This window comes from Microcebus murinus, chromosome 2 (genome assembly GCF_040939455.1).
Source record: "Microcebus murinus isolate Inina chromosome 2, M.murinus_Inina_mat1.0, whole genome shotgun sequence".
NCBI lineage: Eukaryota > Metazoa > Chordata > Mammalia > Primates > Cheirogaleidae > Microcebus > Microcebus murinus.
Window position 1 is genome coordinate 80096685 of NC_134105.1, and position 22101 is coordinate 80118785.

At 37.0% G+C, this 22101-nt stretch overlaps 1 protein-coding gene across 1 annotated transcript in view; it reads left to right on the top strand.

The window, feature by feature from the left end:
• Nucleotides 1-2882: 2882 nt before the first annotated feature.
• Nucleotides 2883-22101, top strand: part of PLPPR4 (phospholipid phosphatase related 4) — a 39327-nt gene continuing 20108 nt past the window's right edge. The window contains exon 1 of the mRNA XM_012748647.3: nucleotides 2883-3655. Coding sequence (XP_012604101.1) covers nucleotides 3434-3655 — 222 coding nt within the window. The 5' untranslated portion in view covers nucleotides 2883-3433. The remainder of the gene's footprint in view (nucleotides 3656-22101) is intronic.

Consider the following 22101-nt stretch of genomic DNA (forward strand, 5'->3'; position numbering starts at 1 on the left):
TCATGCTCTTCTGGTTCAACCTTTCTTTCTTTCTTTATTCCATCACTGAGTACTGTCTACTGCATTTTTTATAAAATAGGAAAATTATTTTCCCTGTTCACTTCTCTGCATTGTTTTGAGCATCAAAAGTTAAAATAGGTATTAAACTGTTATCCCAATGTAAGACAATATTTATTGTGTTAGGTATTTAAGAGAATCTATAAAGTAGCTTACTTGTTTCGTGAAATGATACAAATTGGAAAAATAATATTTTAAAAGAAGAGTGGGAGAAAGAAGGAGAATCTGGGCTAAGGAGGGAAAAGGGATTTACAATAGGAATTGGCTTTGAATTGTGAAGCATTTCCTGATCCCTGACAATGTGGGCAGGTCAACCCGATTAGACCCACTAGAGAGGAAAGGAGAGTCTCTTTCTGATATTTCAACAATCTCTTGGATTGTTGAGGTGTAGTCAGCCTGCATTGCTGATATTTTATGGCATACTTTCAGGTTTTGGCTATTGAAAATAGGGAGGTATAATTTTAGTTTTATATTTCACATCTTCTTATATAGAAATCCTGAGTTTCCAGGATGATAAATTCTAACTTAAGTTAAAAATGTTCTTACTTATTTTTTTTAACTCTATCAAAAATTATAAATTTCATTGAAGTACCAAGAAGGCTGAAAGAAGAAAGGCCTTCTGCTCAACCCTACACACAAAGTGCCTTTGGTAATATTGAGAAGTATAGTTACTTATTAATAGTGTAATAGTCAACCAAAAATTATTGAACATATACTATGTAGAAGAAACTATGCTACATGATTATATATACTTCATTTAATTTAATTGATCCATTTATTTCTATAGTATAGACTGACCACCTACTTTTTGCCAGGCACACTTCCAGTTACTAGATAATACAATAATAAAAAGGTGCTTGATCTTACGGGGTTTATGTTCTAGTAGGTAAGGAAGGCAATGAAAAAACTGACAAAGAAATACTTGATAAGCTATCAAATAGTGATAAGTTCTATGAAGAAAAATAAAATAGCATAAAGGAATAAAGAGTAATGGAGGGCTGAGATTATGAATGCTACTTGATGTGTCGAAGGCAACTTCCTTGGGGAGTTAAAATTTGAGTAGAGATGTAATTAAGTCGGGGTTAAGCCATGCGATGTTAGCAGAGCAGAACAGAGTTCTTAGACAAAGGAACAGTAAGGGCAAAGTTCCTGCGACATTAAAAAACTAGACTGGGTGGCCAACCCATTAAAGCACAAAGTGATATGAATGAGGTCTGAGAACCAGGCAGAGCCATGAAGTAGGGCTTCAAGGAAGAGATGGGGAGTTTGGATTTTCTGCTGAATGTGGCAGAGAGCTCTTGGAAGGTTTGGACAGGGGAATGACACAATTGGATTTACTTTTCAAAAGATCATTCTGGCTGCAATGTAGGGAATGGTTTATGGGTTGTGGGAGTTTCAAGGGCTAAAGCTGGTAGAACAGATAGGAGGCCAGGATGCCAGTCCAGGCAAGAGATGGGGGTAGCTGTAGTGTGTAGGGTAAGTACCGTGTTTCCCTGAAAATAAGACCTACCCATAAAATGAGCCCTAGCAGAATTTCTAAGCATTTGCTCAATATAAGACCTACCCCGAAAATAAGACCTAGTGATGGGCGTGGCTACGCAGTGTGTCTGCACAACCCCTGCATTTCCTCCCAGAACGATAAAGAAGATAAGCAGCCCTTCTCATCTGCCCCATGAGAGCTCTATTGCTGGACATGAGAGATGGGGGCCAATGGTTCTAAAGGAAGTAGAGTCGCAAGAAATTCAGGATGGAATTAGGGGTTTGGAGAGTTATGATGAAGTTCCAGAAGAAGACGACTTAACTATGTTTGAATCAATGTAGATTGTTGTACCGTACTTAAAAAAAAAATAACACATCCCCTGAAAATAAGCCCTAGGGTGTCTTCTTAAGGAAAAGTAAATATAAGACCCTGTCTTATTTTCGGGGAAACATGGTAGTCAGCTTTGGGAGACGACAGCTTTGGAAGTTCTCTTCCGATTACTTCTATATTCTGAGTGAAATAGGAGTTGAAGTTATTAGCTGAGAATGAGGAGATTTGAAAACTGAGAAAGCACGAATGGGAAAGTGTCCGGACTATGGAAAAATACTAGAATTGTAGAATCTATTGAACTTCGTGGTCAGGAGTCTAATGTGAGACTAGGTCATGTGGCTGTGTGATTTTCTCCAGTTGTTCTGCTAAGGGCAAAGAATTTGCTTTAACTGGGTCTGGGATTTGACCCAGTGAGTATGCTGAATTGGGAGGGGGAAAGGAGTGATTACACTGCTGGACTTTGGAACCCAAGCCTGGCAGAGGACAGTGAAGGTGTGAAGTGGTGGTGACAGGGAAACCTGTACCATAGTGGACTGGATGTTTCCCATGCTGTCAAAGACCCCACTGGAGTATCAGATGTGTTAATAAGAGCGAGGGGGAAAGTCAGTTGGGAATTGGCAGTCACATGCTTGTAATGGAGACTTCAGAGTTGTTGGAAATGGCCTGTGACATGTGATGATGGAAGCGGGTTATCTTTATTATTATACTACGATGTTTTGTGTTTGCTGGGTGTTTCTCTCCTCTGTATCACTTGATACTTCTGGTTGCTAGAATAATCACAAAGTCGAGGCCTGCCATGTCCACTGCTAACAAGGCGAGGGACTTTGTTTAGATTTTGAATGTCTGAAGGCATGCTTCTTTGCACAGTTATGACTGTAATGAATACTGACGTCCTGAGGGTGTGAGGGTGAGACGAGAACACGCCCTGGCCTGCGCGTGCACACAGCTGCCTCTCTTGGTGCAGGGAACCCCCACCATTCCCAGAGAGCCTATAGCGTTCGTTAGTGGGGTGCTTCCGTGTTTCAGGGAGCCGAGGTGTCCCCTAGGTAGAAAATCCTCAGGACGTGCAGTCGTGCCTGGGTAGCAACCAGCTGCCAGTGAGTTCTACCACGGCCTACTTTATAATATGGGATGGGAGTTTTAATCTCGCGCAGGTTCAGGTCGGCTTTCTTGCTGTAGGTCAGTGCGCTGGCGCCGGGCTTCTGCTCTTCAGCAGTCCTGAAGTTAGCGTTCCTGGGCTGGCTCAGAAGGACCCTCGGGAGGAGAGAAGGTGTCTTGGCTCCCCAGCTTCGCTGCTGCAGAAACCAGGGGTGCGGCGGCGTCCCTCTTTGCCGATTCTTGACGTCAGGCTCCTCCGACAGCCCCGAGCCGGGCGGGCAAGGGCGGTAGGAGCTGCGGGCGGGCGCCGGGGAGGGGAAGCCATTGCAGCAACAGCTTGGCGGAGGGAGCTGGACGTCCTCGCCAGAAACACAGGCAGCGGGAGCCAGAGCCGGGAGGACGAGGACCTGCCGGCTCGGGAGTCGCGGGGTTGCTGCAACGCGGGCGGGGAGGAGGCGGGGGCGCTGCATGCAGCGCGCTGGCTCCAGCGGCGCCCGCGGGGAATGTGACATCAGCGGCGCCCGGCGCTTGCGGCTGCAGGAGGCGGCTCGCCTGGGCTGCGCGGAGCACACCTCGCCCGGGGGAGCACGCAGACCCGGGCAGACGGCAGGGATGTCGGCGAAGGAGAGGCCAAAGGGCAAAGTGATCAAGGACAGCGTCACCCTCCTGCCCTGCTTTTATTTCGTCGAGGTGAGTTGGCCCAGCGCCTTGGCGTAATGCAGATCCTCTGGGCAGCTCCCGAGCGTATTCGGGTCCTGGACGGTGTTGGGGGCGTGGAGACCAAGACCGCGCCAGGGCGGCTGCTGTCCCCAAATGCCCCACCCTCCCCCTTCCCCTAGATTTCACTGGGGATCCCCCGAGTGTGCCTGTGAATAGCTGTCAGCCCAGGGTGATTACCGCTAGAGGTGCCGCCGCTGCTGGGTGGCCTGCGGGGAAGGGATACCTGTGTGAGTGAGTGTGGGTCTAGTTCCTCCGCCCTCCTGTTGTGCCTGTGTGCACAGCATCCGTCAGGGCCCCACAGGGGCCATGATTCCCACATTTAAGGATTTGTGTCTTAGACCTGCCGGCTATGTGTCTGGAACTCTGTGAGCTTGGGGTGAGAATTCAAGTACACAGGGCTATGCCCACGGAATATAATGGCTGAAGATGTTTACATAGTATAAGGATTATTGATTGCTTTTATTACCCTGTCAAAAAAAAAATTCTTCTCCTATTAAATTTACTATGGTGCTTACATTTGATTCTAAAATTGGGTCTGCATCTCTAGGCATCCAGTTATCAATCTACTGGCCCTTTTCCATGGTAAATATATGGAGATATATGTACACCTACATATCTATATATAATATTTTAAAATACATGACATCATCTGATTTTATGTGACTTGTATCCTTGCATTTATTCTGTGCTGAGCAGCATTACAGATAAGCAATTAACATGCAGATGTATTCATAATGTACCTCTAACTTACCAAAATGCAGCATTTGAGGGAGGAACAATTCATGGGAGGGTTATCAAGATTGGCAGATACAGTGATTCCATGCACTAGGAAGACATTTTTAAGCGAGGGGTTTATTAAATTATAGGTAGAAAAGACATATATACATTGAATAGGTTGAGGAAAATTGAATGGTTTTAGGCATAAAACTATGTTCTGTGTAATTAGAGTCTGAGTTGCATAGAGAATTATAGACTGTTGCTGAATTATAAATATCCTTCCTTGGCTGTCTTTTCAGCCAAATATGGAGGTTTAGCACTTCCACGTACAGATAGCAGATTCTGTATTTGATGATGGTGAGTCTTATCTGTGTTGTGGAATAGTCACTGCCTTGAAACTTGGGGGAGGGGATATTGTCAGACTGTCCTTATAGGTAACAGTATATTTGAAAGTTTCTTTTAGGTGTCATAATTTTTTTAAAGGATTTCAGTTTTAAGTATGATGTATGTGACTTGAATAAGTCTCAGGGAAATGATGGGTGACCCCTTCATCCATGACCTATACAAAAGAAGAAAAAAATGATTTTATTTATTTAAAAATAATTAATCGATTCATTTATTGTCCTTTCTCTTTTCACAAGGCATTTTGAGACCATGGTTTAGGTAGTTTTTGTTGAATGAAAATATAGAGCTTTCTCAAGAAAAATGTTGGCAGCAGACGATTCCATGATAAATAGATTGAAGGACTAGAAAGATGAGATGCCTGCCTTCATGTTCAATCCATTAGGCCACTTGTCGTGTTGCTAATCCATGTGGTTTTGTGCTAAAACACTTTCATGTGTCTGGCTATATTACTGTGTCTAGGAGAAATCGATTAATTGCTGGGCTCCATCTCCAGGAAGGAGTACACCTGAGGTCAGCTAGAGGCTGACTACATGTGGATTGCAAGTGTGTGGCTTCAGTGAAAATGCTTTCATGAAAGACAATGCAAACCTGAGAATTAAGGATGTAACCTTTACAGAATGTATGTGTGCACTTTTGAGGTACCTTTAAGAAGAGTGCATGTCGCTTGACCTAGAATTTTAAAAGTGCCTCATAATACATTTGAAGTATGATTTTAGGAACAGACATCTCACAAATATTACTTAATTTCTATGAATGAAAATACTCCAAATTTATTACTTTCACTTTAACCCATTCTGTACTCTGTATGGATTTCTTAGCAGGACAAGCTATAGAACAATTACTTGATGATAACTCATGGAGATTGAATGAGCATGGATGACACTATTTTTGAGGTAGCAAACTTCAAAGACAGAGCCACAAAACTGAATTGCAAACTTTCTCTCTGAAAGTTTAAGGCATAATTAATCACTAAAGATCCTCCAGAAAATGGAAAAAAGCATTAGCACACCAATTATTTGAGACTTTGACTAGAGAGGTACTATCTAACTCCTTTGAAATGATTCATTTGAATCCGGTGACTATGAGCTTCATATCTCCTTTGGAGGATGAGTAAACAGGGTTGAATAAACACATTAGTAAAATGCTCTAGGGGAATGACACTTTGCTTTACGGCATAGTTTCCCAAGACCTTAGAAATTAAGATGGAAAGCAAAGGATGAGTGAATCTCCTTCCATCACATATCAGCCCAAAGCACATCTTTTAAGCCTTCTCTTTACTTAGGTCCATAATTTAAGTAACAGAAAGAGGCTAAAAGGACCAGATCTTCAGTAGAAAACAAAGTCTCCAGGTATCAGGTCAGGGACACCATAGGCAATTTAAACTTTGTCTTTCTTCAAGGAGTTCAGTATTAAATTGCTATTCATGATAGCCATGAGATATGGAGAAACTTTCATTAGAAAAACTGAGGGAGTAGAAACTTTGACTTGAACCAGAGGGGGCTGAAATCAAGTCAGACTGAACTACGGCAGGAAATGACATCATAGTCTAGGAAAAACCTGGGCCTTGCAGACAGATCAGCTCAGTTCAAACACCACCTCTGCCACATACTTTTTGGATAATTCTGGCAAAGCTACTTCTCTTATCCTTGGTTTCTTCATATATAATAGAAAATATCATATCCGTCTCTTAGAATACATATTATGAGGTTAAAGCATCATGCCTGAGATATGGTAGGCACTCAAGATGTAGTTCCTTTCTTCTCTTATAATTGCCCTTGACCTGAAATGGATTATTTTACTTCTAGCCTGGACTTAAGGGATCAAGTCCAGACAACATCTAGCTTAGGAGTTCCCATTGTTCAGGAGAAGCCATCTTCTCCCCAATTTCTACAAGCAATGTGGGTTCCAGAGTCTTCCTGAAATGGACCTGTATCATGAACATAAAAGGCGGGAGTGCAGTACTATCTACTGTTTGCACAATAATAATGGCAATAATTTCTATAGCACTTAATATGAACTAAGAATAAGGCTAAATGTTTTATATTCACCATCTTGTTTAATCTTTAAAGTTTCCCTTTTAAAAAGAGGCCATTATTGTCCAGGTTTTGAAGAAGAAACTGAACCTCATTGAATTAAACAACTTGGCCAAGTTTACAAAGCAAAGTCAGAGGCAGAGCTTGGTATTAACTCAGAGCTCATGCGCTGCACAACTGCAAAAACTGCCTCTCTCAACTTGTTGAAAGTAGGCAAAGTTCCTTTCAGTGGTTTCTAACTGGTAAAAACAGGAAAATGTATTAATAGTAAGACAAGGGTGCATTGATAAAAGTGATACAGTTTTGTCTGGCAACAGACCAGCTCAGTTCCTCCTTAACAGGGAACATAGTGATGGGCAATGTATCCTCCCCACGCCGGTTAGTGACTAGTGCACCCTCAACAAGTGCCCACGGGGAGAGAGTGAAGACATCGGCAGCCCATTTGCAGAGTGTCAGGGTAGCCCTAATTGTAATCCCCGAGAACATGAGGCTGAGGTGTTCAGCCACTAAAATCAAGTAATGTTGTCTTTCTCCACCACCAAATTTAATATAAACACACTTTAAGTTAATGTATAGAATTATTTTTTCTTATATCAATAGTTTATGCTGCTGTTTGCTGATGAAGGAGTTTATGATTGCCAATAATACTACATGGTGATTTGAAAAACACATGATGATGATTTCCAGAACAGCACCTCACTTTATAAACACGTCTGAGAATTCACTTTTGCACTGTTTAACCTGGGAACATGAAGGATAGGTTGTGAAAGGAACTCTCAGTCAACTGGTAAAAAGGAATATTCCACTAAAGAAAAAGTATCTCTTGACTTTAAAATTCCAAAGTACTCTCCAAGTGATAGTTGGGTCACTTACAGTGGCAGTTGCAGCCAGCAGCATACCTAGAATTAGTAAAAGGTCTTTCAAGCTTAATAGCTCAATATTACATGTGATAAAGCTGGTTGTCTGGGTACCTAGTGCATTTCCCTTAGGCAAAGGATTGCAATGGTCCCTCCTGTGCTCAGACTCACAATTTTGTTCTCATTAGTCATCCTGTTCAAAGATCAATTCAGTGTGTAAGGTAAACAGATGATAAATTACCTTTTAATCCAAAAAGATATAAATTCTTAATATGAAATAAATGGGAAAGAGATTTTTTTCATTTAAACATTCAGCTTTATGACATACATTTTTATTACATATCTGATGTTAACTTTATGAAGGGAAAGAGTTATGTTTGACCTATATGCCAAGGTATTTTTACAAGGCTATAGATATAGATAGGAGTTTAAAATATCTTATTTTTCATACAAGAGAACACACATATACACATATAGATATGCACACACCTTTGTACATAAGCATGTACAAATACAAATGGAGTGAAAAAATTATAGCTCTCTCCACTCAACATAAAATTATAGTGTCAGAAGCATTACAGATTCAGAATATTTTAAACTTAAAAGAATTAAAATTACATGGAAAGTTTTCATTGCTTTGAGCTATACTTAGCAGTAGGTATATTGTAGGATTTTGTTAATACAGCTTAAATACTATAGGGTAACTAACTAGACAGTGTGTTCGGGAGTAGAAACCATTGCCACTCTGTTGTTGTCCTAACTAGATAAGTTTAAAAACCTTTGAGCAAAGACACCCTTGTTAGTTCAACCTGAACACATGTCTTGAAATTGTGGTGTTTTGGCAAAACCTTAATATGATTTTTGTTTTCTTCCCATTGGACAGTGTTCATAGATTCTTAATTGTAGCAAACATTAATTCACAAGATTTCTGTTCTATCTCATGTTCTATGTGAAAATTATATAACTTATTTGAACTTCCTGCTGAGAATTATAGCTAACTTATTTTTTCTTACATAAACCTTAGCATCAGTAGGAAATATAAAATCACAACATTTCTACATTGCATATACAAAAATAGTAGATGTAAATTTTTTCCCTTTTCTAGATTGTATAGAGGAATAGTTTGCTCAAAGAAGTACTCCAAACCCTGCCAAGTGAGATGAGCTGGCAAGTCTTTCCTCCTATTTTAGAGGCATAATGCATGAAGTCTGATGCAAAAGAAAAAGTAAATAGAGAAAATAATAGATTCCTAAGTTTCGGGGTTAAACGAGGACATTTCTACATATACCAAGTATTTAACATAGAACCTGCTATTAGGGAATCCTATTCAATTCCTAGGCAGGCACCATCACTGACTTACTATGTCTCCATGGCCAAGTCACTAAAAATATTCTTTGTCCTACTTTTCTTTAACAGGAAAAAAAAAAATAGTTGACTTCTGCTGCTTCAAAGGAATTTTAATTAATAATGATGATTATAATCATAGTAATAATAATAAAAAAGAATAATTTCAAGTCTCCTTTATGTGACAGACCCTATGGATATATTACCTTTAGTCCTTAGAACTACCCTCAAAAAGATATTATTATCCTTATTTTTTAAACCAGCAAATTGTAGCTCATGGAGCTATCTTTACCAGGGGCACATAGCAATTAAGTAAAGAAGCCAGGATTTGAGTGCTCGTCCATCTCAGTCTTGCATTATGATTGTACCATGCTGTTTCACACATGCTTCCAATGACAGTGCTAAACTTAGTGAGGAACTGCAATGGAGAGACCTACCTTTGCCAGGACTCGGCTAGCTTCTAGGTGTTGGATGCATGCATTTGGAAGATGTCTCCTTGGGGCTCCACTGAAGTTGTAGAATAGAATTTTTTTCTACATTCAGCTACATTCTCTACTAAACTTGGCTTTGATAGTGCTATTTCCTACTCAACGGTAACTGATTTAATTTTTGACATGGGTGATTTGAAGGCACAATGACTTTTCACCTGAAAAGAAGCTTCCTTTGGGCAAGCATAAATAGTACTTATGAGTCTCCTGTGAATATTAACAAGGAACTGTGGGTGGGGTGAGAGGGAAGACATGGGACTGACATAAAGTTTAGAGAAGTAGAATCTACAGGTCTATGAGAATGAGAGAACATGGAATAAGAATCTTAACAAGATAATAGAAACAGAGAGAGGCCAGGCCAAGCAGGATTAGAAGGAAAGGCATGAGAAAATTGAAGGTAGGGGTGAAGTGCATGTGGGCATACCAGGGAAACACCTTTAGGCATTTTGGTTGTTTGAGTTGCCTTGTTCAATAAAAAGCATTAAAGACACAATTATTGGTGTTTATGTTGGAAATGTATTAAAAATATTACTCATGGCAAACAGATTTCCTCTCAGCTTATGGATACAGCATTGACTATTTTCCAAAACACTTCTCTTTAAAAAATGTGAGGAAATGTCTTATTATAGAATTAAAAAGTTTTATTGAAGGGAATTAAATCTGATAAAATTATGTACTCCAAGAACATCTGGTCTGTTTTTTCTATCACATATAAGAAACTTGTGGCTTGAAAAGGCTCATACTTAAAGACATCCTATAGCTAATATATGATTAGGAATAAATTCTAGGTCTCTTGACTCCTGTTCTAGTGCTTTCTCCTAATTACTACTATTTCTAGAATTCCTTATATTAGAAAGTTTCCCTACAGTATAATATTTAAAATACAGGTCATTCTAGTTCTACATGTGAATAAATTGTGCTAGCTCTTTGTGCTAACTTTTAAGCATCATTTCATGGCACCACATTGCATTAAACATGTTAAAGCAATTATGAGTGAATCTTCTACTTTTCCAAAATTTTAAGCCCCTTGAAAGGATGTTTATAGCTAAACATCAGAAATTGGAAATTACACATTTTTTTCTCATTGTCTAATTGCTCACCTATAATTTCGCAGTTACTTCCCTTGACATGAGATCTCTGACAGACAGTAAAGAAACAGGAAACACTGGAAGGATTAAGAATATAATTTACACCATCAGATACAAAAATAACTTTGACTTTTCTGCTATCGTTTAATCTAAAAATTTCACATACATTATCTCATTTGATCCTTCAAATGCAACTGAGAAATAGATATTAACTCTGTTTTACAAATTGAGTAACTGAGGCTTAGAGAAGTCTAAAAACTTGCCTAAAATCCAAGTAGTACTGTTATCCCACATTGGCCACAAGAAAAAACAGTTTGTATTTAAACTGTAAAATGTCTAATTATGAGCATCATGAGCATCTCAGCTTTTTATGGCTTCTTCTAGAATGAATTAGCTGGGACATATACTTCCAGATAACTACTCAATGGAGTAATTTCCTTATGGTCAAATGAATTTTGGAATGTGAATGCCAAGGATAGAAATACTGATTTTAACATAATTAATGTTAAGGTGTTTTTCCCATCAGAAATTAGATTCTGAACCTATTGCCACGTAGGTCCATTACTATTTGGTTGGTTTTTAATCACAAAACAATGTCAGTCGACATAGAGGAAGATAATTGTTTTCTTATTCTCTGTAACAAGATGGCTTTGTCTGTTCTTCTAAAACTGACATTAGACCACTTTGGTATAAATTAAAGACAAGGGAAAATATTGGTAATTAAAGTCAATGTATTTCATGGAAAAGATGAATAAGGAATCAGTACACTTAATGGAAGAGTGATGTTTGAGAGTGGGAGCAATGGAAATAGGTGTGGATTTAATACTCTCACCAGAAGCCTGTGCTATGAGATTGCTTGGAGGTAAAGTGCCATTTAATAAAGTTCTAGATGTGCTTCAGAAACCGAGTCCTCATGGACAGAGTCCAAAAGAGACAGATCTTATATTAAATGTTCTCCAATAAAGGGTGCTTAAATGAAATCCCAGGGTATAATCCATTTTGTACTTTTATAACAATTTATGTACTCATTGAATACATATGTATTGATTGCTTGTAATGTGCCTTTTGGTTAAATTAATGAAAACAATATGGAACCATTAGTGGCATACTTTCTAGTCTATAGTAGAATTTCAATAAATTTAACTGAATAAATGGAATAAAACAGGACTAATAATAAGAACATAAATTTTTCTTTAACTGTCTTTTAGCAGCTGGTGTAGACATTTTTATTTGTAAAGTAAACCATGATGAATGCCCCATCAGAGACATTGCTCTGTTTCAGGGATTATTGAACAATTTAAGATTAAATCAGTCTCCAAAGTCTATATGAGTCCTCATCTCTTAATTACATGTATACTCATTTTATGATCTGGAGCATACCTATGGATTGTTTGAGAATTGAGACTTCAAAGAATGGCATCACTGAAGCAAAGATCTTGCAATTTTAATTTTCATCTAAAGCTATTTTAGATACAAATGGTACAAATGCCAGCAGACAATCTTTTGGGTCTGTGGTAAAACAGGCTATTAGATACATATTTACTTTTATAAAAAAGAATACAGTTTTTTAAATTTATTTAGTTTACTTATTAGCTTTGTAATCTTGGGCAAGTAACTTACTTCCTCCAATCTTCATTTTCCTCATTTTTAAATGGTAAAAATATTATGGCCAGGTTAAGTTTTTAATGACCTTTTAATTATGTACAGATTATATAACACGACCAACAATTTCTAAAGCAAAATCTGTGAGTCAGTGCCTATTAAATGAATTTTCTCTTTCCTATTTACTGACACTCCTTCCCCCATCTTGTCTAAACTAAACTTTTTTCTGTGGCTTCAGATATTACTAGATTTCATGGAAAGGGATTTATTTTCTTTATTTTTTTGTTGGTATCACACATTTATGTACATTGTATACAATATGTTTACAATGGTAGAGCAAAATGTTACAATGTATAAATACATTAACAACAAATCCTTATTGGAATTCCTGCTCATTTTTATTGATTGAGGCACACACACACACAATGGAGACAGCTTGCCTTAAGTACTCTTATCTTGACCTAGTTAGCGAAGGAAAATTTTTATTTACTGAGCACTTTCCATATACAGTACTTGAGTAATACTCTACTGACAGTCCTCCCTCCAGGGTTGTTGGTAAGCCTATATTCTGTGAGACATTGCCATTCTCATCTTTCCACAGTTCTATAGTACCATATATAACTTGTCATCCCTAGGGGATGTCCAGTGCAAATTAAATATCTTCCCATGCTTCAAGGTAGCCATCTGTGAAATAAATGATATTATGCTTTCCAAAAACTTATGAATGAATCAAAGGACAATCCAATCTTTGGGAATAAGTGACCTTATCTAGGCTATTAGCTCAAAATTCTTTGAACTCTTTTCTTTAAGGCAATTGAATACATCTTAAAGAATTAATAGCTTTTTTTTTTAACCTGTTGGGTGATAATCTGGAAATGCTTATATCATAGCAACTGAGATTTATGTGATTGAAACATGGAGAACATCCAACTGTGAAGATTTGGACATAAATAATAAGTCTTTATGGGAAATCCTTATAAAAAAAAAGCTGGTCAGCAATCTGTTGTAAACTATATACTACAGAGACATGAACTTTTGAAAACTCTTCTGCTCTAAGAGCTTATTTGGTTTCTAGCTTCTAGTTTAATTTTATATGTATGAAGAAAAGTTATTTGATGATGGTATATTTTTTGATATTTAAGTCTCAGACTATGTGGTTGTTTCACAAACAATATTGGTTCTAGTGGTTTTTTAGATGGCTGGACCAGGAGATAATTAAGGAAGAATTCTTTTTATTATTTATTTTTTAACTCCATCCTCTAGAGAAGTGCCCATGGAAGAGAGCAGATCTTAGGTCTCAATAAATTTGTGATGCATTCATTGTTGTGTTTGTCAAGAAATCTAGCAACTTAATGAAAATAGGGAGACAGCGCCTGGACTGAACCTGTGCTTTGGCATTGGCCTTGGCCTTAGTATTCTCTGGCTGACCCTAAAGGCTAGTGGTCCTTTCAGTCCTGTTCAGAAAAGAGGGAAGAAATTGGTAAGACTTCAGTGCCCAGATGTATGTTCCAACATGATTAAAAAGGACAAAGTGTAGCACCTCCTAGAAGATGCCTGCTCTGTGGGGCTATAAAAAATGTTAAGAAAGGCTCATTTCAAAGGCCCCAGTCCACCAGATTCAAAAGTCTCTGTTCCTTCCTCCACCAGCACCCCTTCACCTTCCTGAGATTTCAAAGGTCAGTGTGGCAGAATAGGGAGAGAGGCATGCCCCCAAGAAGCATGAGGACCTTGGAGAGCTGTGCCTCAGTTCACATCCTTTCCTATGTTATTTCTTCATTTTCCAGGCCATGTTAAAAAATCACAGAGATGACAGTAATTTATAGTCTAGGCAAAAGCAGTTTGGTATAACAGAGGGGCAGAGGCTGAGCTTGAGCAGCGTGGCAGGAACTTCCCTTTCTCTAAGAGCAATATGGGGCTGCTTAGCTCCATATACCAGAGGGGTGGGTTGCCAAAATCAGAGACTGCTTAAAGTTTAGCATAAAAGCAAGGGTTGAATGGATCTCTAGTGGATGGCTATTCATTGAACTGGGTGGGGGCATTGGTTGTAAAATTTCACTGGTCACAACCCTGCGTAAATATCCCTCCAGCTTAAGGATCTTTCCATTCTACTGGGCCACCTGCCACAGATCTGTGCTTGACACCAGGTGAAACTCTAAGTTGCCCCCCAAATTTTAAATACATATATACATGCATACATATATATTTATATATACACATATATAATTATATTTATATATTAATATAATATATTGAATTTCAATTTTTATATATGTGAATAAAACCTCATTTAGTCTCCATTCAAACCACTTACTTTCCAAAGTTATTATGCTGGTCAAGCAATTCAACAGTAGCTAGATTTATTCATTTACGTCTTTAGTAATAAAAGGCGTTTCTTTGTCAGATGTACTTGAATCTCATATTATATTGCATTTGTTTTACATATATTGTTCATCTGACTTTTTGATGCATCTTACAGTGAAATACATAACACAATACTACTTAATTTAACCAATTTAATCACAGCATTAAGATGTTCACAAATAAAATAGTAGTTATTAATGTCCCACATTTGTATCTTAACTTCATTATCTCTCTTTAATGTGCACCAATCCCTTTCAAAGATAACATTTAAATAAATAAGGCCTCTGACAGCATTGGAAAATTTTAATTTTGAAGAAGAACTCATAATGAGTATCTAAGTGTGCATCTAAGTATGTAAGAGACAAGCTTAGAGGGTGAGAGAGGCTTGTCATACAGTGTTAGTTTTTCATCTCTGAAATTAGATTAGAAATCCCTTCTCTGGATAATTAGTAGGTTAAATAAAATATATCAGGTACATACTAAACACCCAGAAAATATTTATTAAATAAATTGAATAATTATACATAATAGAAAATATGCACTTCCATTTTGTGTAAGTAAACTGGTTTAATTATAAATTTGATACTTTATTTTAGTAATCAATGTGAAAAAAATAATTTCAAAATACTGATGCAATGGTCTTAAATTCAATCATTCCAGTGTGTATATGTCACTTTAGATCTCAAAATCAGAAATTTGCTTCTTTTATACCATATTTCAAATACAGAATTTTTAGGTACATTTCATTTAACTGATATTATTGCAAGAGAAAAATTTTTCCCTTAACTCTTGTTTTGTTTGATATTAAGAAAGATATGTTGGACCCCAAAGGTACTATGTAATTTGTCAGATTGTTTATGTGAACATCTATATGGTTTCTCTATATGAATAAAACAATCCCACTGATAGTGAAAACCCTATTTAATTTGAGTATATTAATATCTTACTTTTTAAAGAAGATATCAAAAACTATATGCATGATACCACTCACTGTAGAAACTGTAGGCTGGCATTCACGATATGTAAAGAGGAAATGTTCTCTCCTTCACTTTTTTTTTTTCCCGGCTATTTCTCAGTGTCTTTGGGAAGGCATAATGGAAGTTTCTAGGAAGAGGAAATATGTATAATAATCAAACATGAATTTAGGAGCCAGATTTTTTCAGTTTGTAATCCAGCTAACAAGCTATATAACCTGCACAAATCATGTAATCTCACTGTGTAACTTCATATAAATAATGTAATCTCATGTAACCTCAGTTCCCTCATCTGTAAGGTGGCAATAATGATAGTACCTTCATAAAAAATGTTTTGCGAATATTGCTTGACTTCAGATATGTAAAGTACTTTAAATGGTACCTGACATATATTAATAGCATTAAATTACTATTAATACCCACATTTTTAAAAGTCAGCTATGTTTTATAAAAGAAAAGAAATTGTACCTGGAAAAAGGGATTTAAAATCAATTACTTTTAACAATTGAAATTCAGGTCATCAGCCTCAGGTGTTAGTCTCTGCTTTGGTTTAAAGAACAAAATGCTTTCCAAGACAATGCACTTACTTCAGTGCCTATGTAGGAGGAACAATCTTCAGAACCTGAGGTTAAGTCTGGTGATTATAAAGCCTACTACCCCAAGCCTAATGATAGATCAATATTCACATAATAAAACAGCCATTTATTATTTTAGACTTTACTGTTAGACCGTTGAGTGACTGTAATTAGTCCTTTTAAAACTATAAAGATGTAGTTCATATTCAGGCACAAAGACATAAAAGAACAGATTTTCCCCATTACACCTAATATATATATTGGGTCTGGTAGCTATTCTCTATTAATTACCATTGCTATTTGTAGTACCCAATTTAAGTTTTGTGGATTTTTAATGCTAACAAAATGATTAGAATTCCAGAAATTCAAAGTAGAAAGCATTTTCTTGTAGTCGAAGTAAATGAGGGTCTTTTAGCCGGGGTATTTTTTTAAAAACTATGCTACAGGACTGTACTTATACCTGGGAGAATTTTTCAACTATACTATGAGAACTGTCTAAACATTTGGCATCTCTCTCCAAATCATCCATATATGAATTGATTTATTCTACATCGAGGACACCTAGTATGTCAGGGATAAAAAGGGGAATGAGACAATTTCTCTGCTCTCAAAGGTCTTGCGGTCAAATAGGAGAGAACATAAAGGAACAACTGCCATCACATGTGGCAATTGCTAAGACCAGGGCATTCATCAGGATCTCTCTGGGCAGCCAGAGAAAGGGATCCAAAGGAAGCACTAAAAGCAGGAAAACGTCTGGAGCCTCAAGTGTACACATTTTCTGTTATTATATATTAGAAATGATTCACTAGGGAAGACAAAAGTGAAAGTAAAGGCAGATCATACTCAAAATATAATTAAAGGCTCTTAATATATTGCCAAAAAACAAAAACAAAAACAAAAATGATTGTGGAGCACCTGCACAAGGAAGAACCTTCCAGACCTTGGAACACCATGGCTGATCATACCGAAGAGTATGATTTGAGAGTGCCGCCCCTCACTCATGGTGCCCTGACACACATGGCCGTCTCTCACCTTCTGTCCTTTAAGCTGGCGTTCTCACTGAAGCCTGGGGCTATCCTTTCCTGAAAAGCACTAGACTAGTGCCAGATGGTGACATGTGGCAGAATGGCAGCAGGGTACATTGGTGCACATGCTTCCAGGAATTTAACAGACCAGGTTTCAGCTGCAGGCCTTGGAAGTCAGACATGCTCTTTAGCTTATCTGGGGCATGGTCTTTATCTTAAAATCTATCTTAAAATTCTCAGGGAGGTTGTAAGAATTAAATTAGATAATTAGGAGGAAATGTCTACATTCAATAAATATTCTTTTCTTTATAGGTCTGAATAAAAGCCTAATAAATTCTGCTGAAAGTGAAATGAGTGCTAGAGAGGACAGATCTTAGATTTGAACCACAAAAAGCAATATTCATGTTTGAGTGAGAAGGACGAAGTGAGTAGAGAAAGTGTTAAAGAATATTTAAGAATTAAGAGCAACAGGATGGCCTTTTTCAAACCACAGTTTTCCCCTACACCACTTGGGAATTGCAGCCCTTGTAGCAGCATTGAGGGGAAAAACAGGTTGAGACCCATGAGCAAAGCAGTTTAGAGCACTATTCCTCCACTTGGGGACCTGGCTAGGAATCTGGGTGCTCCTACTTACTAGCTTTGGACTATTGTGTAATTTATGTAAACTATCTCTGCCTCAGTTTTCTCATGTGTAACTTGGGGACACTAATAGATACTTTATAAGGTATAGATTGAATGTAGCAATCTATTAAACTTAGCACAGTTTCTGGCACCTAAGTCCTCAAAATATGCTATGCATTGTTAAGAAATTGTGTGGTTTTTTTTCCTTCAATAGTAATTTCCTGATTTCTTTTCTACCATTAAATTAAATTAAATTCAGTGAACATTTACTGGATACCAAAAATATCGAAAGCACTGTGTGAATTTCAATGTTCTCACTTTTAAGTACTTGACCGTAGGACCAGGGCAGGTATAAACCAATAACTACAGCCAAAGACCGATTAACAGGTACTTTGATAAAGTTACACATAAAGTACATGAGGCAGAGTCTTCGTTTCTGATTGGAGAACATGGAGAAGGTTTTAGGGAGAAAAAAATTATGCAATTTCAACCTGAAAGAATAGGTATAATTTTCGTGAAAAACAAATGTGGAAACGTAAGGTAAAGCAGTGACTAAAAACATGTCTTTTTGAGATATTATGGGAACACAGTGTGTGTTTCTGGGTTAGGAGTGTGGAGAGTAGGCAGAAAAAAAATTAACCAAGAAAGGCAGATGGAGGCCATATTATAAAAAAAAGTTATAAATGTCATTCTAAAAAATTTGTACTTTATTTTGTTGTCAGAGGGGCACTGCTAAATGCATGAACAGATGTGAATTCTAGGAAAAGTAGTCTGAAAGCATTGTGGAGGATGGAACAAATTGTGTAGAGAACAGAGATTTTATAAAATGTAATGCTTTATATAGGGCAGTGACACTGTGAAAGAAATGAGAGAATGATTCTAAATCATCACAGTACATTGAGCATTTTAAAATTAGATGGCAACCTAAGAAACTCCTCACTTCACTGAGGCCCAGAAAGGTTAAGTGACTTGCCCAAATCCCAGAAGCTGGTAGGATGAAGGAGGGGAGAAACTAGGTTCTCCTGATTCCAAAGCCACCATTGGTTTCCCTCAATCACACTGCCCTGTTTCAATTTGTATCTAAATATGTCATATAAGTGACATCTATTTATGTGTGAAAAGTAGTTTAGATTTCTAGGCCTTGAATGTTACAGACTCATTCTGACCAATTCTTCCCCTAATGACACTACAAGTGTTAGTGTATTTTTATAATCCATATTTTTGAGGTTCTACGTAGCTAATCTGAATAAGCTACAATTAGGGTGATAATAGACCATAAACCATAAAGCCTTATAGTATATTATTAGTTATTATTATTGTCAATTCTTGAAGGAAACACTCTGTATCAGCTACAAGGCAAAAAATACTACAGAATGTTACTGAAGATTGTGCTATAGGAAGTAGAAAATTCCCTCATCATTGTGTGTTGACCTGTGACAACCTTCTTCAAGGCTGCAGGATTTAATAAAATTGCTTTGATCTGCTCATATTTTTTCCAGTTTGAATTTCATTTCAGGATATTATAATAATGTTTTAAATTTCACATTTTATATGATTTATGGATATTCATCAAGATTGGTTCCAAGCCTCCTATTTTAAATATGCCATTAAGATAAAAAGTGTTGTTTTTTCTTAGATTATCTCTTGCATATGCGTAGTATGAATATTTACAATTGTTTTCTTTAACTTCTTGTGACATTTCTCATATCAAAACCAAAGCAATTTAACTTTGAAATTTCTCATGCAAGTATCCTTCAAAAGTGAAGATGCTACTGCTTAAATCACCCTGTACCAATGACTTGCAACTTCTTACCCGCAGCCTTGGACTCTCCCTGTAGCTCCAGATTGGCATCTTACTCTCTTAATGATGGGTACTATCACACATACCCACTTCGCAGATAAGAAAACTGAGATTTAAGAAAATTATTTCCAAGGTCACACTGGTGGTAGGAAGTGAAGGAACTGATATTAGAACCTCATAAGTGCCTTGAAAACAATCAGACTCCATTGATTTTACTACACTTGTAAAATTCTGTGTCCTTCCCAATTTACACACACACACACACACACACACACACACACTAGCAACAGCACATTTGGTTGTATTGTCATTGACATGGTTAAGCAGGTTCCAAATCACAAAATTCAGTGGTGAATATCTCTACTAGGAAAAATTTATTTTATTTTCAGTTGGTCATATTGATAAAATTTTGCTTACTTTTCTACAGAAGACATCAAATTCACTTTATCGGGACATCAGTATTTAAAAATGAGATGATCAGGTCTGATTTGGGTGGGAGTTAAAGATCACAGATCTGATTCCCACTTGTGAAATACATGCAGAAGACCCAAAAAGGCATCCAAGAAAAATGAAAGAAAATGGATCATAAAATCTGATATAAAAGTAAAATATTTTATATTAAAATAGAGGAGACCCTTCTGAATTTATAGAAACTATATATTTAAGACAATGTCTATTTACAGTAAGTTTTATGTATTTTTAACTAACGATTTCCAAATAGAAACCCTTAGTTAAACAAAACTTTGAGCTAAACAGTACCTCCATTAATTGATGCTACTTGTATTTCATTATCCTAACCCTCTATTCCCATTTTTGGAAAAGAAGCATAGAATAGTGGTTAAAGTATATAAGCCTTAGAAACTAGATCCATGGGTTCAAAATCCACCTCTGACACTTACTATCAGTGATGGCTTTTCTGTCTGCAAAGTGAGAATAATAATAGCACCTATCTTATGTCACAATAGAAAGTTTTCAGTTAAATTTATTAAAAATTAATAAATCAGGCCGGGCGCTGTGGCTCACGCCTGTAATCCTAGCTCTTGGGAGGCCGAGGCGGGCGGATTGCTCAAGGTCAGGAGTTCAAAACCAGCCTGAGCAAGAGCGAGACCCCGTCTCTACTATAAATAGAAAGAAATTAATTGGCCAACTGATATATATATAAAAAATTAGCCGGGCATGGTGGCGCATGCCTGTAGTCCCAGCTACTTGGGAGGCTGAGGCAGAAGGATCACTCAAGCCCAGGAGTTTGAGGTTGCTGTGAGCTAGGCTGACGCCACGGCACTCACTCTAGCCTGGACAACAAAGTGAGACTCTGTCGCAAAAAAAAAAAAAAAAAAAAAAAAAAAAAAATTAATAAATCAAATTAATTAAAATTTCAAAGACATAAAATTTTCTGGCACATAATAAAGTGATATATGAAGTGTTTTTTAAATTAAAACTAAAATATATTTATATGAATTCAAGTGGAAATTTCAATCATGCACATGCACCATGAAGTGTGGATGTATTCATCAAGACTGAAGGTCACCTCTCCTACAGGAGAGGAGAATAGTGAGAAGGAATGATCAAATATTTGAAGTGATCAAATGAGTGTGGATAAGAAAAATAAAAATGTTTTTGATGTACTTTTTGTTCTCTGAAAAACATCCATCTGAAAAACAGAAAAGTAATGCCATATTAATCACCATACATTACTAATTTTTCCAATAAACCTAATTCTCACCTCATTACAAAAAAGAACTCTTGGGAATAGAAGGCATAAAGCTGTCTTACAAATTTATTTTTTTTTAAAACGAAACAACCAGAAATCACAGGTGGTCTATAATGTCTTTATCAAAAACCTTTCCGATTTACTTAAATAAATACTGCATCCTTCACAAGTAACAAAGCTTTAAACTAAACAATCCTTTCAGTGTTACATAAGCCTGCATTTTCAGGTCCTGAAAGCTCTGGCATTAGTCAAAGTAATCACGATATTTTCTCTTTAGCTGAGTGTAGGTCTTTCAGTAAGCTTATATTTCTTGATGGCCAAGTCCATGTCTTGTTTACTGTAATAATGCCTGGCACATTATAGGTTGAATGAATGAATAATTGAACACAAAAAGATTACACAAAATCTAGAAAGTACATTCATTGTACAATGCGTAAGGTTGAAAGTTTACACATTAAACTTGCCTCCACTGTGGCTAACATTCTTGTTAAATTTCTCCAAAATGTAAACCCCTTGTAGTTTCTGGGGGAGGGGTCCAGCAGTGCCTGTACATAGAGAGATGGCATCTGGGGGGACAAAGAGCTATGTACATGCTTTCTATAATACAAGACCACTTACTTTATTTGTGTAACCTACCCCTACACCTACTGAAGTACTTATAGACTCAATATACTTTGTGCCCCATTTGGGATAACCAGACGAACAGATGACATGAACAGATGATGAAAGTTAGAATTTTGGATAAACAATAAATAATTTTAGTGTAAATATATCCCAAATATTACATGGGACATGCTTATAACTAAAAATTATT